General features: G+C 52.1%; 1 protein-coding gene across 2 annotated transcripts in view; it reads left to right on the top strand.

Annotated features, from left to right (window-relative positions):
* Positions 1–21,169, top strand: part of DAAM2 (dishevelled associated activator of morphogenesis 2) — a 630,299-nt gene that overhangs the window by 515,706 nt on the left and 93,424 nt on the right. For both annotated transcript variants that reach the window (XM_085610233.1, XM_085610232.1), the window contains one exon: positions 21,063–21,147. In XM_085610233.1, the coding sequence (XP_085466359.1) occupies positions 21,063–21,147 (85 nt within the window). The remainder of the gene's footprint in view (positions 1–21,062; positions 21,148–21,169) is intronic.

Raw genomic sequence — 21,169 nt, 5'->3', positions numbered from 1 at the left:
TGTTGCAGGGACTATGCAGAGTTGGTTGGTGACATGGAATAGGCTTTATAATGTGGGGAGACACATGTAAGGGAAGGTCAGCGTGCTTTACTCTTTCACTGTGGGGACACTCCATTACTCTCCTATGGAGTACAGATCACATGGGGTAGTTTCAGTTCCCTGGGGCCTACAAATTCCAGACACGCACCAAAGTACACTGTAAATTGAGGAAAAATAAGTATTCTGCTGAGTCCAAAGCCATATCTGTACTGCTTATGGGTCATCCAGAAATGTCATATTCCTCTGACTCGGCTCATAACCAGAGCCCGGCCGGGTGTGACCCTGTCGGGCTGGATTAATTATCTTCCTCCCCTGTAGCATCGGAGGCCTGGCCCTTCACTGCAAGCATTCCCAAGGGCGAAGGTCTCCTCTCCAGGAGGGAGAGATGGGGTGAAGCTGTAGGTTATCAAGGGGGCTTTTCAGAGACCATGTGGCATGAGACCCCTGGACGACACCATCTTGAAGTATCCCAGAGGATTGTGCAGGAAGGAGGGAGCAGGGGCAGAGAGGTGATGTGGTGCTGCAGGATAGAGCAGAAGTGCCTTCCTGCCAGCCCCCTCCAATTTCTCCTAAAAGGTCTTGCACAGGAAGAGGAGCTCTCTCTGGGGTGTGGTCTTGCTGAGGAAGACTGGTGCTGGAACCTGACGCCATGGGCAGTTGGAAGGAAGAACCCCCTGACTGCCCCAGGACTCTGGACTGTACCTTTGAGGGAATCCAGGGCCAGTGAGATGAAGCCTGGGCCTCTGCGCAAAGAGAAGAGAGGCCCAGAAGGAGAGCCAGGTGAAAGACTGGAGCAAGGAGCCTGTGAAGACGGCTCCTTACTGAGTTCACCCTCTTGGAGGCCTGGAGGGCAAAGAAAAGGGCTCCAGGTGGCTAGGTCTGGCTGCTAGGAGTGAGAAGATGCCAAGATTGTGAAAATCGGACCCTCGGGGCTGAGATATGCCCCCCAGAAGGTAGGCGACCTTTGACCTTTTCTAAGACCGACGACAATGTGCGTGGGGCTCTGCCGTCAGTCTTTGATGTGCTCCCGGGGTGGGTCAGCTCCCGGGGGCTTACCCCAGAAGAAGGTGATGCCAGGGAGCGCCATCCCGCCCCCCATGAAGGTGCCTACGGGGCCCCCCTCTAAGTAAAGTTGGGGAGCGCCGTCGCGCTCCCCGTGAAATGGCCCGCAGGGGTGCCAAGAGCCTAACCTGGCCCCTGTCGAAAACTGAAGTCGGGGAGCACCTTCGCGCCCCCCATGAAATGGCATCGGGGCCCGGAACCCCCAACTCTGGGCCCGCCAAAAAGGAAGCCGGGGAGCACTGTCGCGCTCCCCGTGAAGATATAGCAGGGGCTTAGGACCCCCAATACCGGGCCCGCAGAAGCGCGCTCCCCGTGAAGGTGGGTGGGGCCCAGGATCTTTCCTCGGGCCCCAGTGTCAGCGGAAGGGAGGGGGAGTGCCGCTGCACTCCCCCGCAGCAAGAAGAAGGAGGGGGGAGTGCTGGTGCACTCTTACGAGGCCCCACCCGACGGGCTGCAGCCTCCGTGTCTGCCCGCAGGGAATGCAGACCAGAATGAAGGGCCGGCTCCCACGGCAGCACGCGGGGGTGCTGGCCAGTCGGGGAGCCGGCGAGAACAGCCGGGGTGGGCTCCCCAAGCTGCTCTACAACTTACCAGGATGCGAGGTGCCCGGGTGGGACCGGGTCACCTATAAAGTAAAGATGCGGCGTGAGGCCGCCAACGCAAGCAGCACGGCTCTCCCTGGAGCAGCAGGAGAGACGCTGCTACAATATGCATGCGGAGGGAAGAAAGCGCCACATAGTGCATTGCAAGGCATGTTAAAACCTGCAGGAAAACCTGTGTTTTCGGTGTGTGGTGACCCCAGGAAGATGGAGTTACCGCCATTTGTGTGTAAAGGTGTAGGGGCAGCTGCAGAAGTAATGCAGACCCGCCCAGCACAAAAGTGGAAAGTCCCCACCCTAAGGACTCAAAGAAAATAGCCCCTCAAGGGTTCAGCCATGGTTTTAAGCCCACGTAATGCTGGAACTTTTGTTCTGCAGCTGGGTATTTCTCGTTTAGGACCGCACTGACGTTTGAAAGGCTGAACTGGGTATGTCTTCGGGGAGACATCTCCTAGAGGTGGAAAAGTGTAATTGCACATGTGGTGCATTTACGAATGGTGTTCCGTATGGGGACTGGAAGTCACATGGAATATGTGAAATGATAAGTAATTTGGAAATATGTTGCTAGGTCTTCCTGCCAGGGTGCCTGGTTGTAATTGCATAACTCTGTAATTATAACTGTGATGCCTTTTAGGGGCTTCAATATCCTTGCACTATACCTGTTAATAGAAATGATAAGTACCTGCCATTCTAAGGGATGCTTAGACATGTATTCTTACGACTGCGTTAGTTGAGCAACCAGACTGTCAGCCACTGTGATTTAAGTGTGTGTACTGTATGGTCAGTATGAGACGCTCAGTCAGGGTTTTGTGTCACTATGGCAGATGTTTCTATTATAAATCAATCAAGATTTTGTTAAGAGCGACTACTCACCTGTAAGGGTCTCAAGGCGCTGGGGGGGAGAGGGGTGCAGGTTCCATCAGGGAGGGGGTCTGTCGAAGAGCCAGGTTTTGAGGTTGTTCGTGAAGATGGGGAGCGATGTTGTCTGTCTGAGGTGGAGAGGTAGGGCGTTCCATGCTCTGGCCTCGAGGAAGGAGAAGGAGCAGCCGCCCGATCTGGTCTTTCTGGGGAACAACCTTTACAACGCAACTTTTACAACGCACTACACTTACAACGCAATTTTTACAACGCAACATCCACTACAACGCATTCCATTACATCGCATGACACTACAACGCATTTTTAAAAACGACCTTTACAACGCATTCCATTACATCGCATACTACCTTTACAACGCATACCATTACAACGCATATTATTACACTACACTATCCAACACTTACCCTACTGTTGCACCACCTGGAGTTAGAATAGTAATTTTTACCCCTATACTATCCAACACTTACCCTACTGTTGCACCCCCTGGAGTTAGAATAGTAATTTTTACCCCTATACAATCCAACACTTACCCTACTGTTGCACCCCCTGGAGTTAGAATAGTAATTTTTACCCCTATACAATCCAACACTTACCCTACTGTTGCACCCCCTGGAGTTAGAATAGTAATTTTTACCCCTATACTATCCAACACTTACCCTACTGTTGCACCCCCTGGAGTAAGAATAGTAATTTTTACCCCTATACTATCCAACACTTACCCTACTGTTGCACCCCCTGGAGTTAGAATAGTAATTTTTACCCCTATACTATCCAATACTTACCTTAAATGCAATGTAATATTATGCGTTGTAATGGTATGCGTTGTAAAGGTAGTATGCGATGTAATGGAATGCGTTGTAAAGGTAGTTTTTAAAAATGCGTTGTAGTGTCATGCGATGTAATGGAATGCGTTGTAGTGGATGTTGCGTTGTAAAAAATGCATTGTAAGTGCATGCGTTGTAAAAGTATGCGTTGTAACGTCATACATCCGGTCTTTCTGGTGCGGGGGACCACGGCGTAGGAGAGCTGGGCTGTTCGTAGGGTCCTTTGGGGTGCGTGGAATTGGAGTCAGCTGTTCAGGTATGCTGGTCCGGTGTCGTGGAGGGCCTTGTGAGCGTGGGTGAGCATCTTGAAAGTGACTCTAGCTTCGATGGGGAGCCAGTGGAGTGTGCGTAGGTGTTGGGAGATGTGGCAGTTTAGTGTTAGGTTGAGGACCAGTCTTGCGGCGGCATTCGGACGTTTTGTAGCTTGCGGCTGAGTTTTTTGTTAATGCCGGCGTAAAGTGCGTTGCCGTAGTCGAGTCTGCTGGTGACGAGGGCGCGGGTGACGGTTTTTCTGTGCTCCTGGGGGATCCATTTGAAGGTCTTACGTAGGAGGTGGAGGATGGGGAAGCAGGAGGATGTGACGGAGTTGATCTGGCGGTCCATTTTGAGCTTATAAATGCTTGTTGAGATAATGGGGTAGGCTGCCACTGGGGTGGTGCCAGTGGATAAAGCCCTCGCTCCAGGTTATGGTCAACCCACTGCATTTGAGGGCAAGATGATGTTCATACATGTGAATGGAGGTACTAGACCCCCTCCCCCTGCGGGAGGGGTGGGAATGTGTATGCAATGTCAAGAAGTATTTCCAACAGCTTATATATATTTGTAAATTGATGCATTGTATTGAGTAGTGTGTGTGTAATAAATGTACTCTTCCTTTTTATAAGGAAATGTACAGACTGGACAATCAATTATTGAGTGTTATTTCTGCGTACCTCTAAATGGCAATTACTAGCCCACACCACCTCCCTTGAGTAAGCCATAGACTGCTCTGCAACGCTACCCTCTAAGAGTCAAGCGCTACAATGGGGTGTTTGCTTCCAGGTGAAGGACAAATATAGACATATTATTTGTGAAGGCCTCACAAATAATGCCTTGTTTTCTAACAGTCATAAATTCGTCTTCTGGTACTGAGTTCTGGTCAGGGCATTGCCATCTTCTGGGCAGCGAGCAGTATGGACTTGGCCCCAGTGTCTTATAGGAAGTGAATGAATTGACTTGACTTTGGTCTATAGACTGGACTGGTGTTTCCACCATTCATCTCTAGCTCCCCTTGCCCAAACGCTGGGATGCCCGTAAGGGCAGTGAATGACTGCTAGCTACTGGTTCTGCGCACAGGTGGATGCCCATAAGGGCAGTGAATGGCTACTAGTTCCTGGTTCTGTGCACAGGTGGAATGCCCGTAAGGGCAGCAAATGGCTGCTTGTTCCTGGTTCTGCGCACAGGTGGAATACCCGTAAGGGCAGTGAATGACTGCTAGCTCCTAGTTCTGCGCACATGTGGGATGCCCGTAAGAGCATTGAATGACTGCTAGCTCCTGGTTCTAGCACAAGTGGGATGCCCAGGGCTTTGCCATCTTCTGGGCAGCGAGCGGTATGGACTGGGCCTCAGGGTCCCATAGGAAGTGAAAGAATTGACTTGACTTTTGGTCTATAGACTGGACTGGTGTTTCCACCATACATCTGTAGCTCCCCTCCCCCACACATTGGGATGCCTGTAAGAGTAGTGAATTGGTGCTAGTCCCTGGTTCTGCACACAGGTGGGATGCCCATAAGGACAGGGAATGACTGCTAGTTCCTGGTTCTGCGCACAGATGGGTTGACTGTAATGACTGCTAGCTCCCTGTTCTGTGCACAGGTGAGATACATGTAAGAGCATTGACTGACTGCTCGTTCCTCATTCTGCGCACAGGTGGGTTGCCCATAACGGCAGTGAATGGCTGCTAGTTCCTGGTTCTGCACACAGGGCAATGATTGTCCAGTGGTTTGATTCTCTTCATGGGTAGAAGAGCCGACTGATGCTCCTCAGAGGAGGCCTAGTGTCCGCCATGGCCATATTTCAGATTAATCCGCTTCTGCTCTGGAGCACAAGAACCACAACACAGGAGATATTTTTTCCAAACTTACGCCACCTGTACTTTAACTCTCTCAATGCATAGAGCAGGGCTGTTTGTCGAGAAGGTGAGATACCTTCGAACGCCCTATTTCCGGACCACGTCTGTGTCGGCATGTGACAGGTCAAACGCTATGTCCTCGCGAGACTCCGAAGTTGCGCAGCTATCGCGCAGACGTCGCTGCTCAGTACATCAATGGCTGCCAAGAGCCCCTGAGAGGTTAACAACTTGTTTAAATGCCGTGGGTGCTTCATTAGGGTGAGCAGAAGGACCTTCCTGATGCTCCCCAGTTGTTGCACATTTTTGTGTACAAAATAAACTTCTTGCGCTGCTCTTTGCCAGCGGACTGAGCGTCCAGCTTCAACTGTCGACAGAAGGAAGCTGCTCTGTACAGAGAGTGGCCTCGTGCGCATGCGCGGTGATATTGATGCTCGGCAGATGGAAGTGCTCTGTACCGAGAGTGGCCTCGTGCGCCTGCGCGGTGAGATTGACTGGCGGCAGATGGAAGTGCTCTGTACAGAGAGCGGTCTCATGCGCATGCGCGGTGGAATTGGTGGCAGATGGAACTTGTTTTCCCTTGAAAGAGTGCACGTTGTTCTTCGAGGAAGAAACCCATAAAGAGCTGTGTCAACAAGATACATGTTCAGGAACGGATTTGACAAACACGATTAAATTTTGCATATGGATGACATAAATACACAGCTGCTGTGGAATTCCTTCAGCTGTTTACAACTGGAGCTTCTGGCACAAACTCTCTTTTAATTCTGGAATCTAAGAACCCTGTTCACTGCTCTACTGTATGTAAGAGACTGAACTGAGGCCAAAAGGTTGCAACACAGAGCAGAGAAGCTAAGGATGGTGTCTTGTAGTCATGAGGGCCAGACCACAGTCTGCCAGTGTTGTCCACATGTGAGTTTTACCCCTTCTTTGAAGGTGTTCCAGGTGGCATGATACTCTGGTGCCACCCTGCCCTCCATCGTGCAGCGTGTCCACATTATATGTTCCCTTCCGGTGATGGGGACGCGCCTGCTCTTGCGTGGATGCGGCAAGGACAGTGTAGAGGAGCTAGCGATCCCTTGCTGCCTCTGGGTCCTGCCAAAGACCCTCAGAGAGGGGACCTTGGCCGCCGCTCTCACAGGATGTGACAGGAGGACCCCAGAGCCTTTTGGGAGCGAGGTGGGAGGTACAGGATGACTGCATAGGTGAACATATGCATCAGTCCTGGCATTAGTTATGTTATGTTATTGGAATTTTTAAAGCGCGACTGTTACCCTAAGGTGTCCTGGCTCTGAGCACTTCCTAATAGGTTCCTTGTAGTGGGAAGAGGCGATTCCAGAAACAACCAGGTCTTCAACCCTTTCCTGAAGGTAAGGAGGTCGGTGGCATCCTCACAGAAAAACTGAAACTTGGCCACCATGTTCCTGAACTTGTATGTGCCATTACAAGTGGCATCATGGATTGCGTCATTGCTGATGTAATCTACAGCTTCATCAGAATCATCAATGGGGACATACACTTCACCATTGACCTCATAGATGACATCACTGAACCCTCTCAATGCTCTGCCTATAATCCCAGCAGGCTCTGGATGCAAGGACCTGGTTACACACGTCTCATCCCTCCACTCGGAGGTCACTGAATCGTCCTGCAGCTTTAACTTAAGCCCAGACCCCACAGCCACAAACTCGCTATGCACAGCCTTTGGCTCAATGCAGCAGTAACTGTGCACAGGGGTGACCCCGTGCCAAGTCTCCCAGGCCTTCGGGACATTGCCAAACGCACATGGCCTGTGCTGAGCACAATGGTGTGTGCTGGGTGAAGTCTTCAACCATACCTAGCACTTCGAAGACCCCAACCCCACTGCAGAAGGCCCTATGCCCTTCCCTCATTGGAGAGTCTACTGTGCATATCCTTTGGGTGCAAGATATTACATTTGGTAATATCATCAGTGATGTCATCCATGATGTCACTTACGATGCGATTCTTTTTTTTTGTTTTTTTTTTTTAAACCGTTTATTGCAATCTCAAAGATATACAGGTATGGGCCTACAACCTTCCGGCCGGCCGCTAAAGTGACGATAACAAATGACATACATACAATGAGGCACTTAGCTATACATAGACACTAAGGCAGGAGGTATCCACAACGCGGGCCTTATGGCTCTGAGCCCGCAATACGGTTTCATTTTATACGACACAACAACATAAATAAACACACACCCGCAAGGCAACCCACGATCGAAAGTGGCAGCACGTGCTCCTCAAATGGGGGACCCCAAACCATCCACTGAAAACCCCTGAGAGGGGAAGGGAAACAGGTCCGGGACTGGGAGAATACTGTGCTCGGAACTGAGGGAGGGAGTAAACTAGGGGGATGGCGCTGGTGAAGCGGGAGGCAACAACGGCGGCTCGCAGATATCCCCGCGGTAGGCGTTCCAGGGGCCCCATATCTTCACCCATGCCCCAGGCTTACCCCGCGCCACATACACCACCTTTTCTCGGAACATGCACCAATCCATGTGTTCTTTCCAGGCCGACACCGCCGGGGACCTCTGGGATCCCCACAGCTGTGCAACGTCCCGTTTAGCCACCATATAGCCCAGAGTCACCCATCGCGTCTGCGGAACCGAGTAATCGGTCGGTTCCCACACATTCAGCAAACATCTCCTCGCTTCAGGCAACAGCGCGACATGCGTAACCGCTCGCAGGACCTCGTGCACACCACGCCAGAATCGCTCCACCCTCGGGCATTCCCACAAAATGTGCAAAAAGGTCGCTGAAGCACCACACCCACGCTTACACAATCCGTCCTCGGCATAGCCCATACGCAGAAGCCTTGGCCCCGTCATGTACACCCGGTGGAGTATCTTAAGCTGGACGAAACGAAGGCGAGCCGGGATGGCCACCTCCTTCGGAGAGGCCACCGCGGAAATCCAGTCCTCGTCGTCCAACTCCGGCCCATCGGCAACCCAGGCCTCGCGGAGGCCAGTCAGTAAGCCAGAGCGATCATTTATCAATTTCTTGTAAATGAGGGAGATTGTGCTGTCCGGAACATGGCCATCTAGCACTCGATCCTCCAGGGGGGAGGACTCCGGGATGGAGGCCACGTCTGGGAAGACGGAGCCCAGCGCGTGACGGACCTGCAGGTACCGAAAGTATTCACTGCCCCGCAGCTGAAACTCCGCCTGCAACGTCTCGAATGTTTTAAATCCTCCCCTCGTCCAGAGATCCCCCACTGTACTGATGCCTATAGTGTCCCACTGCTCAAAGCCCTTCGAGGTCCACAGAGAGCCCAACCTCTCAGACGCATACAGCGGTGACGCCCGGGTCAAACGGTCCTTCCAGCCCATAGCTGCATTAGCCGCGTGCCATACTCGCACCATGACACGCGTGGGTCCCGTCAAGCGGGAATCGGGCACACTAGCGTAGAGCGCTCGATTGTAGTCGCCACCGGGCAGGAGCATCTTGTCCATTTCAAATGCCGGGTTGAGGGCGGGCCCATAGAGGCCCTGATTAATTGCAGCTAACTGGGAGGCCCAGTAATACCGTTTAATATCCGGGAGGGCAATCCCTCCGTCGTACCACGGGAGCGTCAACTTTGCCAAGGCTATACGCGGCCTCCCATCCCAGAACAGGCGGCGCTGTAAACCTTCCACTTCACGGAAGTAGCGCGCTGGGACCAAGTCCATAGTGTTCTGGAGAGCGTATAGGAAGCGCGGCAATGACATCATCTTGAACAACGCCGCCCGGCCGAGCGGCGAAAGTGGCAAGCGCCTCCAGCGCGCGACATCCTCCTTCAAGCGCTGGAGGGGGGGAAGCAAATTTCGCTCGTAGCGGGCCACCGGGTCCAGTGTAATGTAGACACCCAAGTATCGAAATCCCTCCGAGGCAATCTGGATCGGACAGCCCCGCGGGAGGACAGGAGCCTCCCCGGAAAGCACATAGACACAGGATTTGGCCCAGTTGATGACGAGGCCTGAATTGCGGCCAAAAGAGTGCAGAACATCGACCAGGACGATCAGTGATTTGCGCGGGGAGGCTAAGTATAAAAGGATGTCGTCTGCATAGAGAGACACGCGGTCCTCATACTCAGGGGTCCAACGGAGACCTCGGATAGAAGGGTGCCACCGCAGCCACTCTGCCAGGGGTTCCAAGGCCAGTGCGAACAGGAGCGGCGACAGGGGGCAACCCTGTCGCGTGCCCCGTCCCAGCCCGAACGGGGCCGAGACTCGACCATTCACCACCACCTGCGCAAGTGGGTCCGAGTACAACAATTTGACCCAGCTGATGAAACCCGGCCCAAAGCCAAACTTCGCCAGCATCGCCCAGATGTACGGCCACTCGAGTGTGTCGAACGCCATAGTGGCGTCCAAAGACGCCAAGATGGCCGGCTCCCTCACAAACGGAACACGCGCTAGCAAGCCGTGCAGGCGTCGCAGATTAAGAGCCGTATTGCGATGGGGGATAAAGCCGGACTGGTCTTGGTGGACCAGGTCGCCCACCACGCCGACCAGCCGGTTGGCGAGCACCTTGGCGAGGATTTTAGGTTCCGCATTCAAGAGCGAGATAGGCCGATAGGATGTGACCCGATCTCGAGGTCTCCCCTCCTTGTGGATGACCACGATGGTAGCCAGACGCTGGTCCGGCGGGAGGGAGCCCCGCGAGTGGGCCGCAAGGAACATTGCGCGGAGGTGGGGTGCCAGTACATCCGGTCGCAGCTTGTATAACTCGATAGGGATGCCGTTCGGGCCCATGGCCTTGCCAGAAGCGACTGAGCGGATGGCGAGGGCGATTTCGTCCGAGGTGGGGGCGGCATCCAGCGACTCCCTGTCCTCCACAGAAAGGGAGGGGAGCGCGATATCACGCAGCAGGGCATGGGAATCCTCCTCCGAGCAGGGAGAAACCGGGGAATATACCTCGCGGAAATAATCCGCGAAGCAAGAGACAATGCCTTCCGGCTCAGTGACATGCACGCCATCCGTCCTCTCAATCAGCGGGACCACACGACTCGCTCTCTCCTTCTTATCCAACCACGCAATCAACTTGCCCGCCTTATCACCCACATCATACAATCGCCCCTGTTGCTCTCTGCTGAGGCCCCTGGCCGCCTCCGTGACGAGGGCCCTATAGGCCGCCTGCTTAAGGTGCAGAACGTGGAGCGCAGCGTCAGTCACCCCACTCCCCAAATCACCCTCCAATTCAGTAATTTCGGCCTCCACCCGGGTCACCTCCTCCTGTGCGCGCCTCCGGGCATGGGAAATAAAGGAGAGGGCCTCCCCTCTCAGCACTGTTTTGAAAGCCTCCCACAGGGAGATAGCCGACAGGACTGACCCCACATTCTCCTCGAAATACCGTTGCAAGGATTTAATTAAGTCAGCGCGAATAGTGGGGTCGCGCAGGTACCAAGCGTTGATTGGAGCGACCCTGCCCTCCCCCCTCGGAAAAACATCAAAGTGCAACAGGAGCGGGGAGTGATCTGAAATGCCCCTCGCCAAATGGCGCACCTCCCCCACCCTCCCGGCATAGGCCGCAGGGACAAGGATATGATCAAGCCGCGAAAGGCTACCATGGGCACCCGAATGGAAGGTGTACTGCAGCTGAGTGGGATGCTTTAAACGCCAGCAGTCTACCAATCCCAGTGTGTCCAAAAGGCCCGACAGCCACGCCTGTGGCCGGGGGAGGTCCCTAGGGGGATAACGATCCATAGTCCCAGAAACCACCGCGTTGAAGTCCCCCCCAACCACCAGAAGCCCCCCCGGAAGGTCAAGAAGGAGGCGTCCCAGGTCCGCGAAGGTGGTGGACTGTAACCCCGGTGGGACGTACACTGAGACAAAGACGACCATTTTGCCCTCCATTCTCCCCACCAAAACAGTGTAGCGTCCCCTCTCATCATGTCGCACCTCGTCTATTTCTAGCGGGAGCGAGGTCTTGACCATAATGCCCACCCCTCGTGAGCCTGACGTAAAGCCCGAGTGGGCCACCAAACGATAACCACGTCGATTCATGGCACAAAAGGAGTTACCAATAAGGTGTGTCTCCTGCAGAAAGACCACATCAGGCGAAATCCGTTTCAGATACTGCAGGACCACACCCCGCTTAATCCTATCCCCCAGCCCGTTAACATTCCAGGACAACAAAGTCAGGTCCCTACCCCCCATCACTTACAGAAACCATCATTTGTCCCCCCGAGAGCAACTCAAAAACACCAGTACAATAAAGGGTTTGCCTTGCGGTAGAAACGAACCACACCCCACCCCAACCCACCCATCCCAACAGAACTCCCCCCACCCTGCACCCCTGCATGAGCCCAAACAGCCCCCCCAAAGTGCAGTGTGCCTGTCGCCCCATAGAAAGAAAACTAACTAGTCCCCCAGAGGAGGAGGGAGATCCCCCAAGAGACCCCGCACGACCTCCACAAGAGGGGAACTTACCCTAACAGTCAATGGTGACAATAACACAGCCCGGAGCAAGGCCTACCATTAGTCCCTTAGTCCTGATCCGGCGGGCCCTCCCCACCAACCGCTCCCCCCCCGCCCCCCCGGCCCCGATCTCCGGGCAAAGTGTCCAGCCAGTCCCCGGCCGCCTCGGGACGATCAAAAAAGTGCGTACGGCCATCTACCTCCACCCTCAGCTTAGCTGGAAAAAGCATCGAATATTTGAGATTCAGGTCTCGTAGGCGACGTTTGACACCCAGAAAGCTTAGTCTCTGCTTTTGGACCGCCGGGGTGAAGTCAGGATAGAAATTAATATCCATGTTATCAAGTCTGACTGGCCCTTGGAGCCTAGAAGTCTGCAGGATAGCGTCTCTGTCCCTAAAATTGAAGATCCGGGCGATGAGAGGCCTCGGAGGGGCGCCGATCTTAGGCCTACCCCCGGGGACCCTATGGGCCCGTTCCACTGCAAAGAATTTGCTCAGCCCCCGAGGCTGTAGGTGGGTGAGGACCAGGTCCTCCACGAACAGATCCGCTGCCTCCGCCTCTCGTCCCTCCGGTACCCCGATAATGCGGACGTTGTTTCTCCGGGCCCGACCCTCGGAATCCTCCAGTCGACGATTCATCAGGGCGCTCGCCTGGCCAAGCCTACGCACCTCCTGTTGGAGGGCCGCCACGTCAGTTGTGAGGCCCGAGGTAGAGTGGGCCAAAGAATCGACCCGGTCATTTGTTTTAGACAGATCGGCTCTCACGAGTCGATCTTCTGCGCCAGAGTGTCAAAGCGCTGGTCCACCGAGGCCTTCATCTCGGCGATGGCGCCCATGACGCCCCGGAGGGTCAGGTCCGTGGGCGGAACAGGAGCATCAGTCGGGCCCGTGGGGGACCTACGCAGCACCTCTGGAGATCCCTTCTGGAGGGTGTAGCGGTCCATGTTATTGGATTGCTGGGCCGTGCCACGACGGGTCGACTTCACCTTGGCCCGGTCGCCATCTTGTTTTGTGGCCATGGTCGCAATCCCCAAATCGAGCCAATCTCCTCAGAAAGGGGGCAGACAATCCCGTTCAAGGGCTCCGGGGGGGGGCGACCACCGCCCCTCAGGACGAATCGCAGCCGGCGGGCCGGCAGGGCAGCCCAACGAGGCCACAGCACCGCACACCGCCCCGCGACCCGACCTCGCCTGGCAGCAAGGAGGGCGCAAAAGCGAAAGTGAAAGCGCGGGGCACGCGAGCCACCCAGCCTTGCCCGCCGCTGTTGTTCACTTTGTGTCCGGATCGCCCCTCAACTCCAGTACGGGGGGCCGGCGTGGAGAAGGCCGCAAACCTCAATCGATGCTCCTGCCGGTGTCCGAGGTCCGATTTGAAAACGGAAAACGGGCGTCACCTCTGCACGGGCTCACAAATACAGTCCCCTCATCTGGGACAGGATTCTGTCAGGATTTATGCAGGAGGTCGCGGAGGTCCTCGGGAGCCTCGCACCTACGCGGCCATCTTGGTTGCGCGCTAGGCTCCTCCCCTCTACGATGCGATTCTTGATGTTATGTGTGAGGTCAGCAGACATACTTGGTGGAACTGGGAGGAATGGTGCGTGCTTACCTTAATTGGGGAACTTCCTCGTTTTTATGTTTGGTGTCATAGACACTCTCAACAACTCTGGGGCCGATTCACAGAACTAATCTGAGATAAAATCCTAAACGTAATACTTTTGGTATTCACAGAAGGCATTCAGTAGTAGTACAGTTAGGACTCCTAACTTTACTACTAGTAAATGCCTTTTGTGAATACCGAAACTCGTAAAGTTAGGATTTAGGATTTGATCTCAGATTAGTTCTGTGAATCGGCCCCTCTGTGTTTAGCCGATAACATTGTTCTACTGCTTCCAAAACAACCTTAATACGTTTTTTGTAATTAATTTCAAAGGCTTTACAAATGATATCCCCTCTATCCATTCTACCAATACGTTAAGCACAAGCGGCCACAAGCGGCCACTTCATACAGGGAATAGCTTCTGGTCTCGCCCTGTGCCGAGTCTTCCTGGCAGTCCTGCCTTTGGACATGTGTAGAGTGCACAGGGTGTAGGAGGTGGCCCTAAATTCACCTCCCTTGCCCACAAAACCCACTGCTCATGCCCTTTGCCCATACCTCCAGAGCAGAGCATGCTGCACATGCGAATGGCAGAGATAGTGGGCATGGTAGTCTTTCTGCCCTGCCAATGACTAGCAGGACATTTGTCAAAATTCTGTGTTATTGATTGCCATAGAAGAAAGACTACTGAACCTATTGCATCAAACAATGGGCACAGTTGTCTTACTGGGCCTGTTGCTGTCAAACCTGCGGGCCAGGTCAGCGGCTCTGGGACACTTTTGTCCACCAGGGAAGGAGAGAAAGAGTGGACAAGGACATGAAGAGAGGCGAGGACTACTGTCATGACGCTCCAATACCTTTGGACGGACTAAGATGAAGGCCTAACGTTGCGTCTCCACAGCCCTTGAGGAAGGCCAGGGAATGAGAGAAGGAGGGTGTAGGAGGGAATGCCTATGCTCCTGGCCATTTTTCTAGAGATGGGTCCTTAATATGTAACGGGCACGCTGTGCCCTGTTTACATTACGGCACACCTTTAATCAGGTGCACCGGGGAATAGGAGGGACAGTGCACCCTATTATAAGTAATGCCCTGCCCTCACGGCAGCCCCAGCATAGAACGCGCTCCTTCCCTCGGTCCTGGGCATTAATGAACGATGTGACCCTTTGAAGCAGCCGCTCTGTCTTTCGCGGAACCAGCAGCACCTGCCCTTCACTTCAAAAGGTGGGCAGAGAGCTCCCCCTGCTGGCAGGTGCAATGAGTGACTGGGGGTGCACGGGGATGTTTGGGACCCTCGCCAGAGGGACACCCTCAGGTGGCACAATGACTGCACACCACCTCAGTGTGGCGCACAATCAGTGTGTCTCCAGATGACTTTGTGTCTGTGTCATATCACAGTATTTGCCTCATTTGCATAGGGCCACGCCCCAATTTATACGCGGGAATACCCTCCTAATATGTGCACCAGCGCTATCTGTAATACAACCGTACCCGACCTGGCAGAAAATGGGCTCAGGTGAACTTTGCGCCCCCAGGACACTATTTTTAATTCGGCCCCAGGTAGGGTATCCCAGGTCTTAGGCGCAGCAAGGGTGACCTCACTTCCTGTTGGCCACCATGACCTGCCAGGGACTGATATTTCTGATACATATTACAGCGGCTAGCTTCCTTTTGAAGAGTTCCTGGCTTTGTCCTCCTCAGATTAGAAGCTTTTCAATTCCTGCCTCCTCGATGAACTACAGTGAGAACCCCAGAGGGTGGGCCAACAGTGCGTAGGGCCCACAACCTGTCATGGTGACATGTTCTAATTGTCCTATTAACATTCACCTTTGGTTAGATGATGTCGAATCACGATCCATGCTCGTCACCACTAGGCCACTGGCATCTTGGAGACTAACTCATCGCCAACTGCGTCATTACCCGTCATTCAAACTGGACCGCCCATCTGTATAACCATCGCACAGGGCTCTTTCGCACCAGCGCTCAGGTTACCTCCCAGCTCTCACCAGCTGTTTCACATTGGAGTGGACTTTCCACAAATCCCTGCGGTTAATTCCTCCTTTGTTTAGCTGAAGCTGTCATGTCAGTGTAGTCAAATGGCTGGATGGATTGCTTCTCGCTCGTCTAATGTTTTTGTTGAACTAACATGTGAAAAGCGCTGAGCTTACATGGTAGACCTTGCTACTTGGAGAAAGGCCGCGTGAGCGCTGTCACGAATAGATGCCGGCCTGGCCTTACGGGCTGCGTGAGGGGACTCTCACAATATACAAGATGGCGGAGGCAGCTTTTTAGTCATCCTTTGTGCCAACCAGGCCCATTTCTAGCATAGGGCAGGGTGGGCCACGCCCACCCAAACAAGACCGTTGGCCCACCCAGTCACGGCAGAAGAGGCCTTTGAAAAAGTCACCTGTTAGGTGCTTCCTCCATCTCAATGTCAGAACATTCTAATGTTTTTTCACTGTGTTTAAAATTGAAATTGGGCAGTGTATTTTGGGGTTAGGTAGGGGGCAAGTCAATAAATTTACAGGGAGAGCCTCGGAACCGAGTTAAGGCTCTGGCTTGGCTCTTAGAGCCCAGAACAAGCCGAGCCCTGAAAATGTTTGCTATGAAAAACAGGCAACAAACATCACGTAAAATATGATAAAGTCTCTTCAAAATTAAATTTTTTGTATTCTTTAACACATGGAAGCTTTGACATTAATATGTCACAATATAGCTCGGCACTGAGCACTACCTATTAAAAGTGATAGTTTTTAAACATGAGCTTAGAGTCATTTCTGCCCCGACCTCACACTGGTGACAGTGCATTAGTGAATCTTTCGACGCCTGGCCTGTTGGAAATTATAAGGTTTGGGGCTGTTGAGTATAGACATCAGCTCGTACTCTCAAATAAGTATCTAGGTGCACTGTACGCCTGTTTGGAAGAGCATATGATGTGTTCTTGGGCTTGTAAGCTACCTTCAGAATTGACAGAAATTGGGCCGGCAGTGACCCACCTGAATGTACCCTTTGCCCATCCAGATGAAAATTCCTGGAACCGGGCCTGGTGCCAACGATGGTGACAGGACTGGTGCAGGCAGTTCCTTGTTCCTTACGGAGTGAGTGTCCATGGAATTCAGAAGGTGAAGGAGTTTGACGTCTCGAGTGATCTCGTTGGGACTTCCTGAATTGTTGTTTTGAAAAGTCAGGGCGATAACCCTAGTATGGTTTATGCATGAGGCAGGCTACTTTAAAATTAATTTGTGTTTTACCGGAAGCCAGTGGAGTGATTTGTGGTAAGAGGAGACAAGATCAAATATTGTGAGATTGAATGTTATCCTGATGGCAGCAAATTGGGTATTTTGATGCATTTTTGGCAAAAGCTGAAGTGGACTGAGTTGCCAAAATCAAGTTGGCCTGATATGAAGGCCCTGGCAGCCACAACTCTGTGTAGGAAGCAGAGAAGGGGGAGTAGTTTATTTAACCTCCTTTGGAAGAAAAGGCAGGTTTTCATAGTTCAGGAAATTTAGGAGTCAAGAGAAAGATCAAGCCGAGGGAGGAGCCTAAAGATAGCGGCCAGAGTGTCCAATCCCCTGTATTCATCTTGTTGAAGATGGGGAGTCCTTACTTCCCTTTAGTTGAGATTAAGTTTTTTTTTTAAAATGGGTGGTGTCCAAGTTTGAGCGAGGGAGCGGACTCAGGGGAGATCTGAGGGACTGCGGCCAGGTGTGCTTGTGAGATGGTCAACCAGCTGTGTGTTGTCTGCATAAAAGTAAGTGTTTATGTTGAATTCTGAAAGTGGGTGCACCAGCTGGGCGCGGTGTATGTGAAACAGCAAGGGAGATGTAATAGCCCTTTAGGGGACACACCATGGAAGTGGTTTAACTTCTGATTGAAAATAATCGGGATGTTTAGCTTGAGATTACCCTGTAAGAAAGGAGGCTTTCCAAGCTAGAAGAGACCCCCAATGTGTGTAAAAGGCACAATGTGTGTAAAAGTGTGATGTGGTCAAGAGTGTTGAAGGCCTAATAAAACTAGTACTCCACTGTGACCATGAATCTGAACTCATCAATGGCTGATGTCCCCTCCATCTCGGTGCCTCTGCTACGCCTGAATCCTGCCTGGGAATTCTGCAGAATTGGGAATTTGTTTTCAACACAATTTTGCTGCTGGGGGTGGATGTTTTCTCAGTCAGCTTGGCAACAACAGGAAACAAGCATTGGCATAGCCAATAAGTATCGCTTTTGGGACCTTATAAGTGTTTAGCCATGCAACAGTTGCATAACTAAATACTTATAAGGTCCCAAAAGCGAGACCTATTGGCAAAGCCAATGCTTGTTTATTGTTTTCATGAGAAAAGTATAGAGTCGCAGTCCAGTGTTTTAAGAAAGTCATGATGTATTTTGAGGCATTTAGTGTCGCAATTCTGCACAGAGAATGTGGGGCGTGGGACACTAAGGGAATTCAGTTGAGCTCTAAAATGTAGATCTGAAGGTCTTATTTTCATGAATAAATTGGAATTCAACTAAGACGTTTGTAGAAGCATTGGTGTTCCTCCCAATAAAATATTTGCAAATAGAAGCAGCTGAGCAGTCTCCATTTTAAGAGATACATATATATATCTATATATCGAGAGAGAGTGAGAGAGAGGGATATTCACAAAAGTAAAGATTTTCAGAGTTTTCTTGTCCATAGCTCGAGAGATCTTGTTCCGAGGGTGAATATTGGTCTTGTAACAAACCTCCTAATACATGGATAGATATACATAATTGTTTTACTACTGGCAAGATGTTAATTTCAGTATAAATGAAGCGAGCATGAAGGTCGGACCTCACTTTTTCAGAAACCAATGCTCTGCCCTTGCTATCACTTTTCCCAGGGCTCTCGCCAGCGAATTCTGCACAAGGCCAATGCAGACCGGTGAGATATATGAGTCTCGGGGGGGGGGCTCATCACATTCTTTCGGCCATCATTTTGCCTCAAGCAGATAACAAATGGGTGCGGGTGAACACAGCAGCATGGCAACACAGGGTATGAAAACAGAAGAGGGGTGCGTGCGCTGAAAGGGGCCAGCAGGCAGAGCACTCCAAACTAAACAGGCCGGTGGCTGGCTTTGAACTTTGCCGCCATGCTGGTACTCCTCGTGTGAGAAGGCCTAATCCACCTGGAAGCAGCATCCTGCCCAAGGCGTGTCGAACAACAGATTTGGATGCCTGCCCCGTGTGTACACACGGTAGCCCCTTAAGGGTGGTCACGCTCTGCTGCTGGCCACACCACAAATAGGACTTACAGAAGACGGTAAAGCAGCCAGTGTGTGCGTGAGAGACAGCAGGCCTCTTGTGCGCACTGGTAACCGAGAACACCGCCTAAAGGCGTCTCTCAAAGCCGCAAACAGTACACACTGCAGGGAGTCACATAAAATGGAGTCACAAAACAGTACACGCTGCAGGATGTCACATAAAACGGAGTGGCAAAACAGTACACGCGGCAGGAGTCACAAACAAGCAGTGTCATAGACAATAGATCTCGCCTTTGGGACCTTCTAAGTGTTTAGCCATGCAACAGTTGCATAACTAAATACTTATAAGGTCCCAAAAGCGAGACCTTTTGGCTATGCAAAGCGGCCATGCGGCCGAGAAAGTGAAAGTGATCGCAATTGCGATCACGATCAAACATCAAAGCAGCCGCGAAACCGAAAGTAATCACGGTAAAGCGCGGCGAGCGCGCCAGCGCACATGCACTGTGGCTCTAGGCTGGCCTGGTAGCACTTTTTGGAGCCCTCTCAATAAGTCTCGTCAGACCAGCGCATGCGCTGGGTCAGGCGAGACCTAAAAATGTTATAGCTTCCCAGAATACTTACCAAGTGTGACTGTGCTTTCCTAGATGAATTATTCCACTCTGGACTGCATACTGCTGCTTTTTCATGGAAATCCTTAGGAAGTGAGCATGCGTATCCCATAATGCACTGCGGTTCTGTCAAGAGGTTAATATCTAAGCCCACATGCCCAAATGCTCTACCCCACGGCAGTCGCGCACTCGTGCTGCCCTGGAGGCAGCGCATTCCTGTGAAAAACAGAGCAGCTGCTTTGAAGCCCCTCCGTGTTTTCACAGTGCATTTTGTATGAGGTTCGATCGAAGTTTGTGCAAAAGCTGTGATTGTAGGTGAGCAAAAGAACGATGGATTAAACCCAGATCCCTGTGACTGGGGGTGAATGTTTGCATTGTTCAGCATTCCGTCCATCACTTGTTTCTTTTGTAATTGTTAATTGGGCGCAAACATTGCTGGTGCCTAATTTTATTTAAAAAAAGCAAAGAACGAGGCTCTTGGTCTTTCTGCGGGGTTGGGCGGCGCACGGCTTCCTGCTGGTTTATAGGGGATGCTGCCGATGCTTAAGAAGCTGTGACCATGGACGTGCACACTCTGCAGGTAGATCAGGGCGGAGTGTCGGCGAGCACTGCGCTCCTTCTTTGAGGTAGCATCAGCATGGGAGGTGATCGTTGCAGGACCACGAGTGCCCTGTCGGATGCTGATGAGCACAGCGTTGCCACCATCCTGAGATGAGGCGAGACGGGCTTGCGCAGGAGATGTGATGTTCATGTAGGTGGTGGGGTATTACTCCTGTAGAGAGTAGAGCTGATGGCAGGTGTCTCGGTTTTGTTGTGACGTGGCTTTTGAAGGAGAGACTGCTTTAAATAATCAGCATATTTTTATTAGGGGGCACTTTCAAATGTTAGAGTACATCTCTTACGCCCTCTAGCAACTTCCATTCACAATTGCACCCTTCTCCATTCATACAGTTTCAGTCCAGTTGACATACTTTCGAAGTGGTTGGTGGTTGGTGGTTGTACAAGGGCGCAGTAGTGAGCAGGGCAAACACCAGAGCAGGGCTGGGGACAATTTGCTACATCAGCTAGGAGGCGCTGTCCACTTTGTACCACATGACCGGGGCTTAAGATTCAAGAAATAATCAAATATTTGTCAGACGGCAGATGTTGCCTTCTCCTGCCAAACGTCTGCACTGCCCAGAGCCTGCCTGTTGTAGCAGCAGGTCAGCGGGTGGGCTGCCAGCATGCCTCCATGTTGCAAAGAGGTGGTGGTACTGACTTTGACCACGGGTGTCGGACAGACTTGCCAGTTCTGAACTGGTAGAAGCTTGCCTTGCCTCTCCCTCCGGATGCCTCAGTAAATCTTGGAAGCTTGCGCTGACCTGCCAGGCATGCCCAACTGCACGGTGGGTTTCCTGTATGGTGGGCCACTTATCCTCTACAACAGTGCTGCAGTCCATCGTCCATCCCTTTGACGCAACCCATGCCCGTGGCCTGATGGATGACCAAGGCACTGACCCCTTTAGCAGTGACTAATTTTCGCCCAGTACAAACTGATGATTGGAGCTGGTGTTTTATGAAAACCAACACTTGAATTGTCATATATTCTGGTCTATACATTTGGGTGGGCAACACTTTGATACACTCAGCAACAAGCATTTCAATTAAAATGTTATTTTAATGTTTAAGTCTCTCTTGTGTGCAACTAACGTAGCTCTTCCTTCCTCTCTGGAAAGGTTAAAGCTGTCCAATGAAGAAATCAAGCGAGCCATCCTGGAGATGGACGAACAAGAGGACCTGGCCAAAGACATGCTGGAGCAGGTACGGAGGTCCACGCGACGGC

This window comes from Triturus cristatus, chromosome 6 (assembly GCF_964204655.1).
Source record: "Triturus cristatus chromosome 6, aTriCri1.1, whole genome shotgun sequence".
NCBI classification, from domain to species: Eukaryota; Metazoa; Chordata; class Amphibia; order Caudata; family Salamandridae; genus Triturus; species Triturus cristatus.
This window is presented reverse-complemented; position numbering and strand designations above follow the sequence as displayed.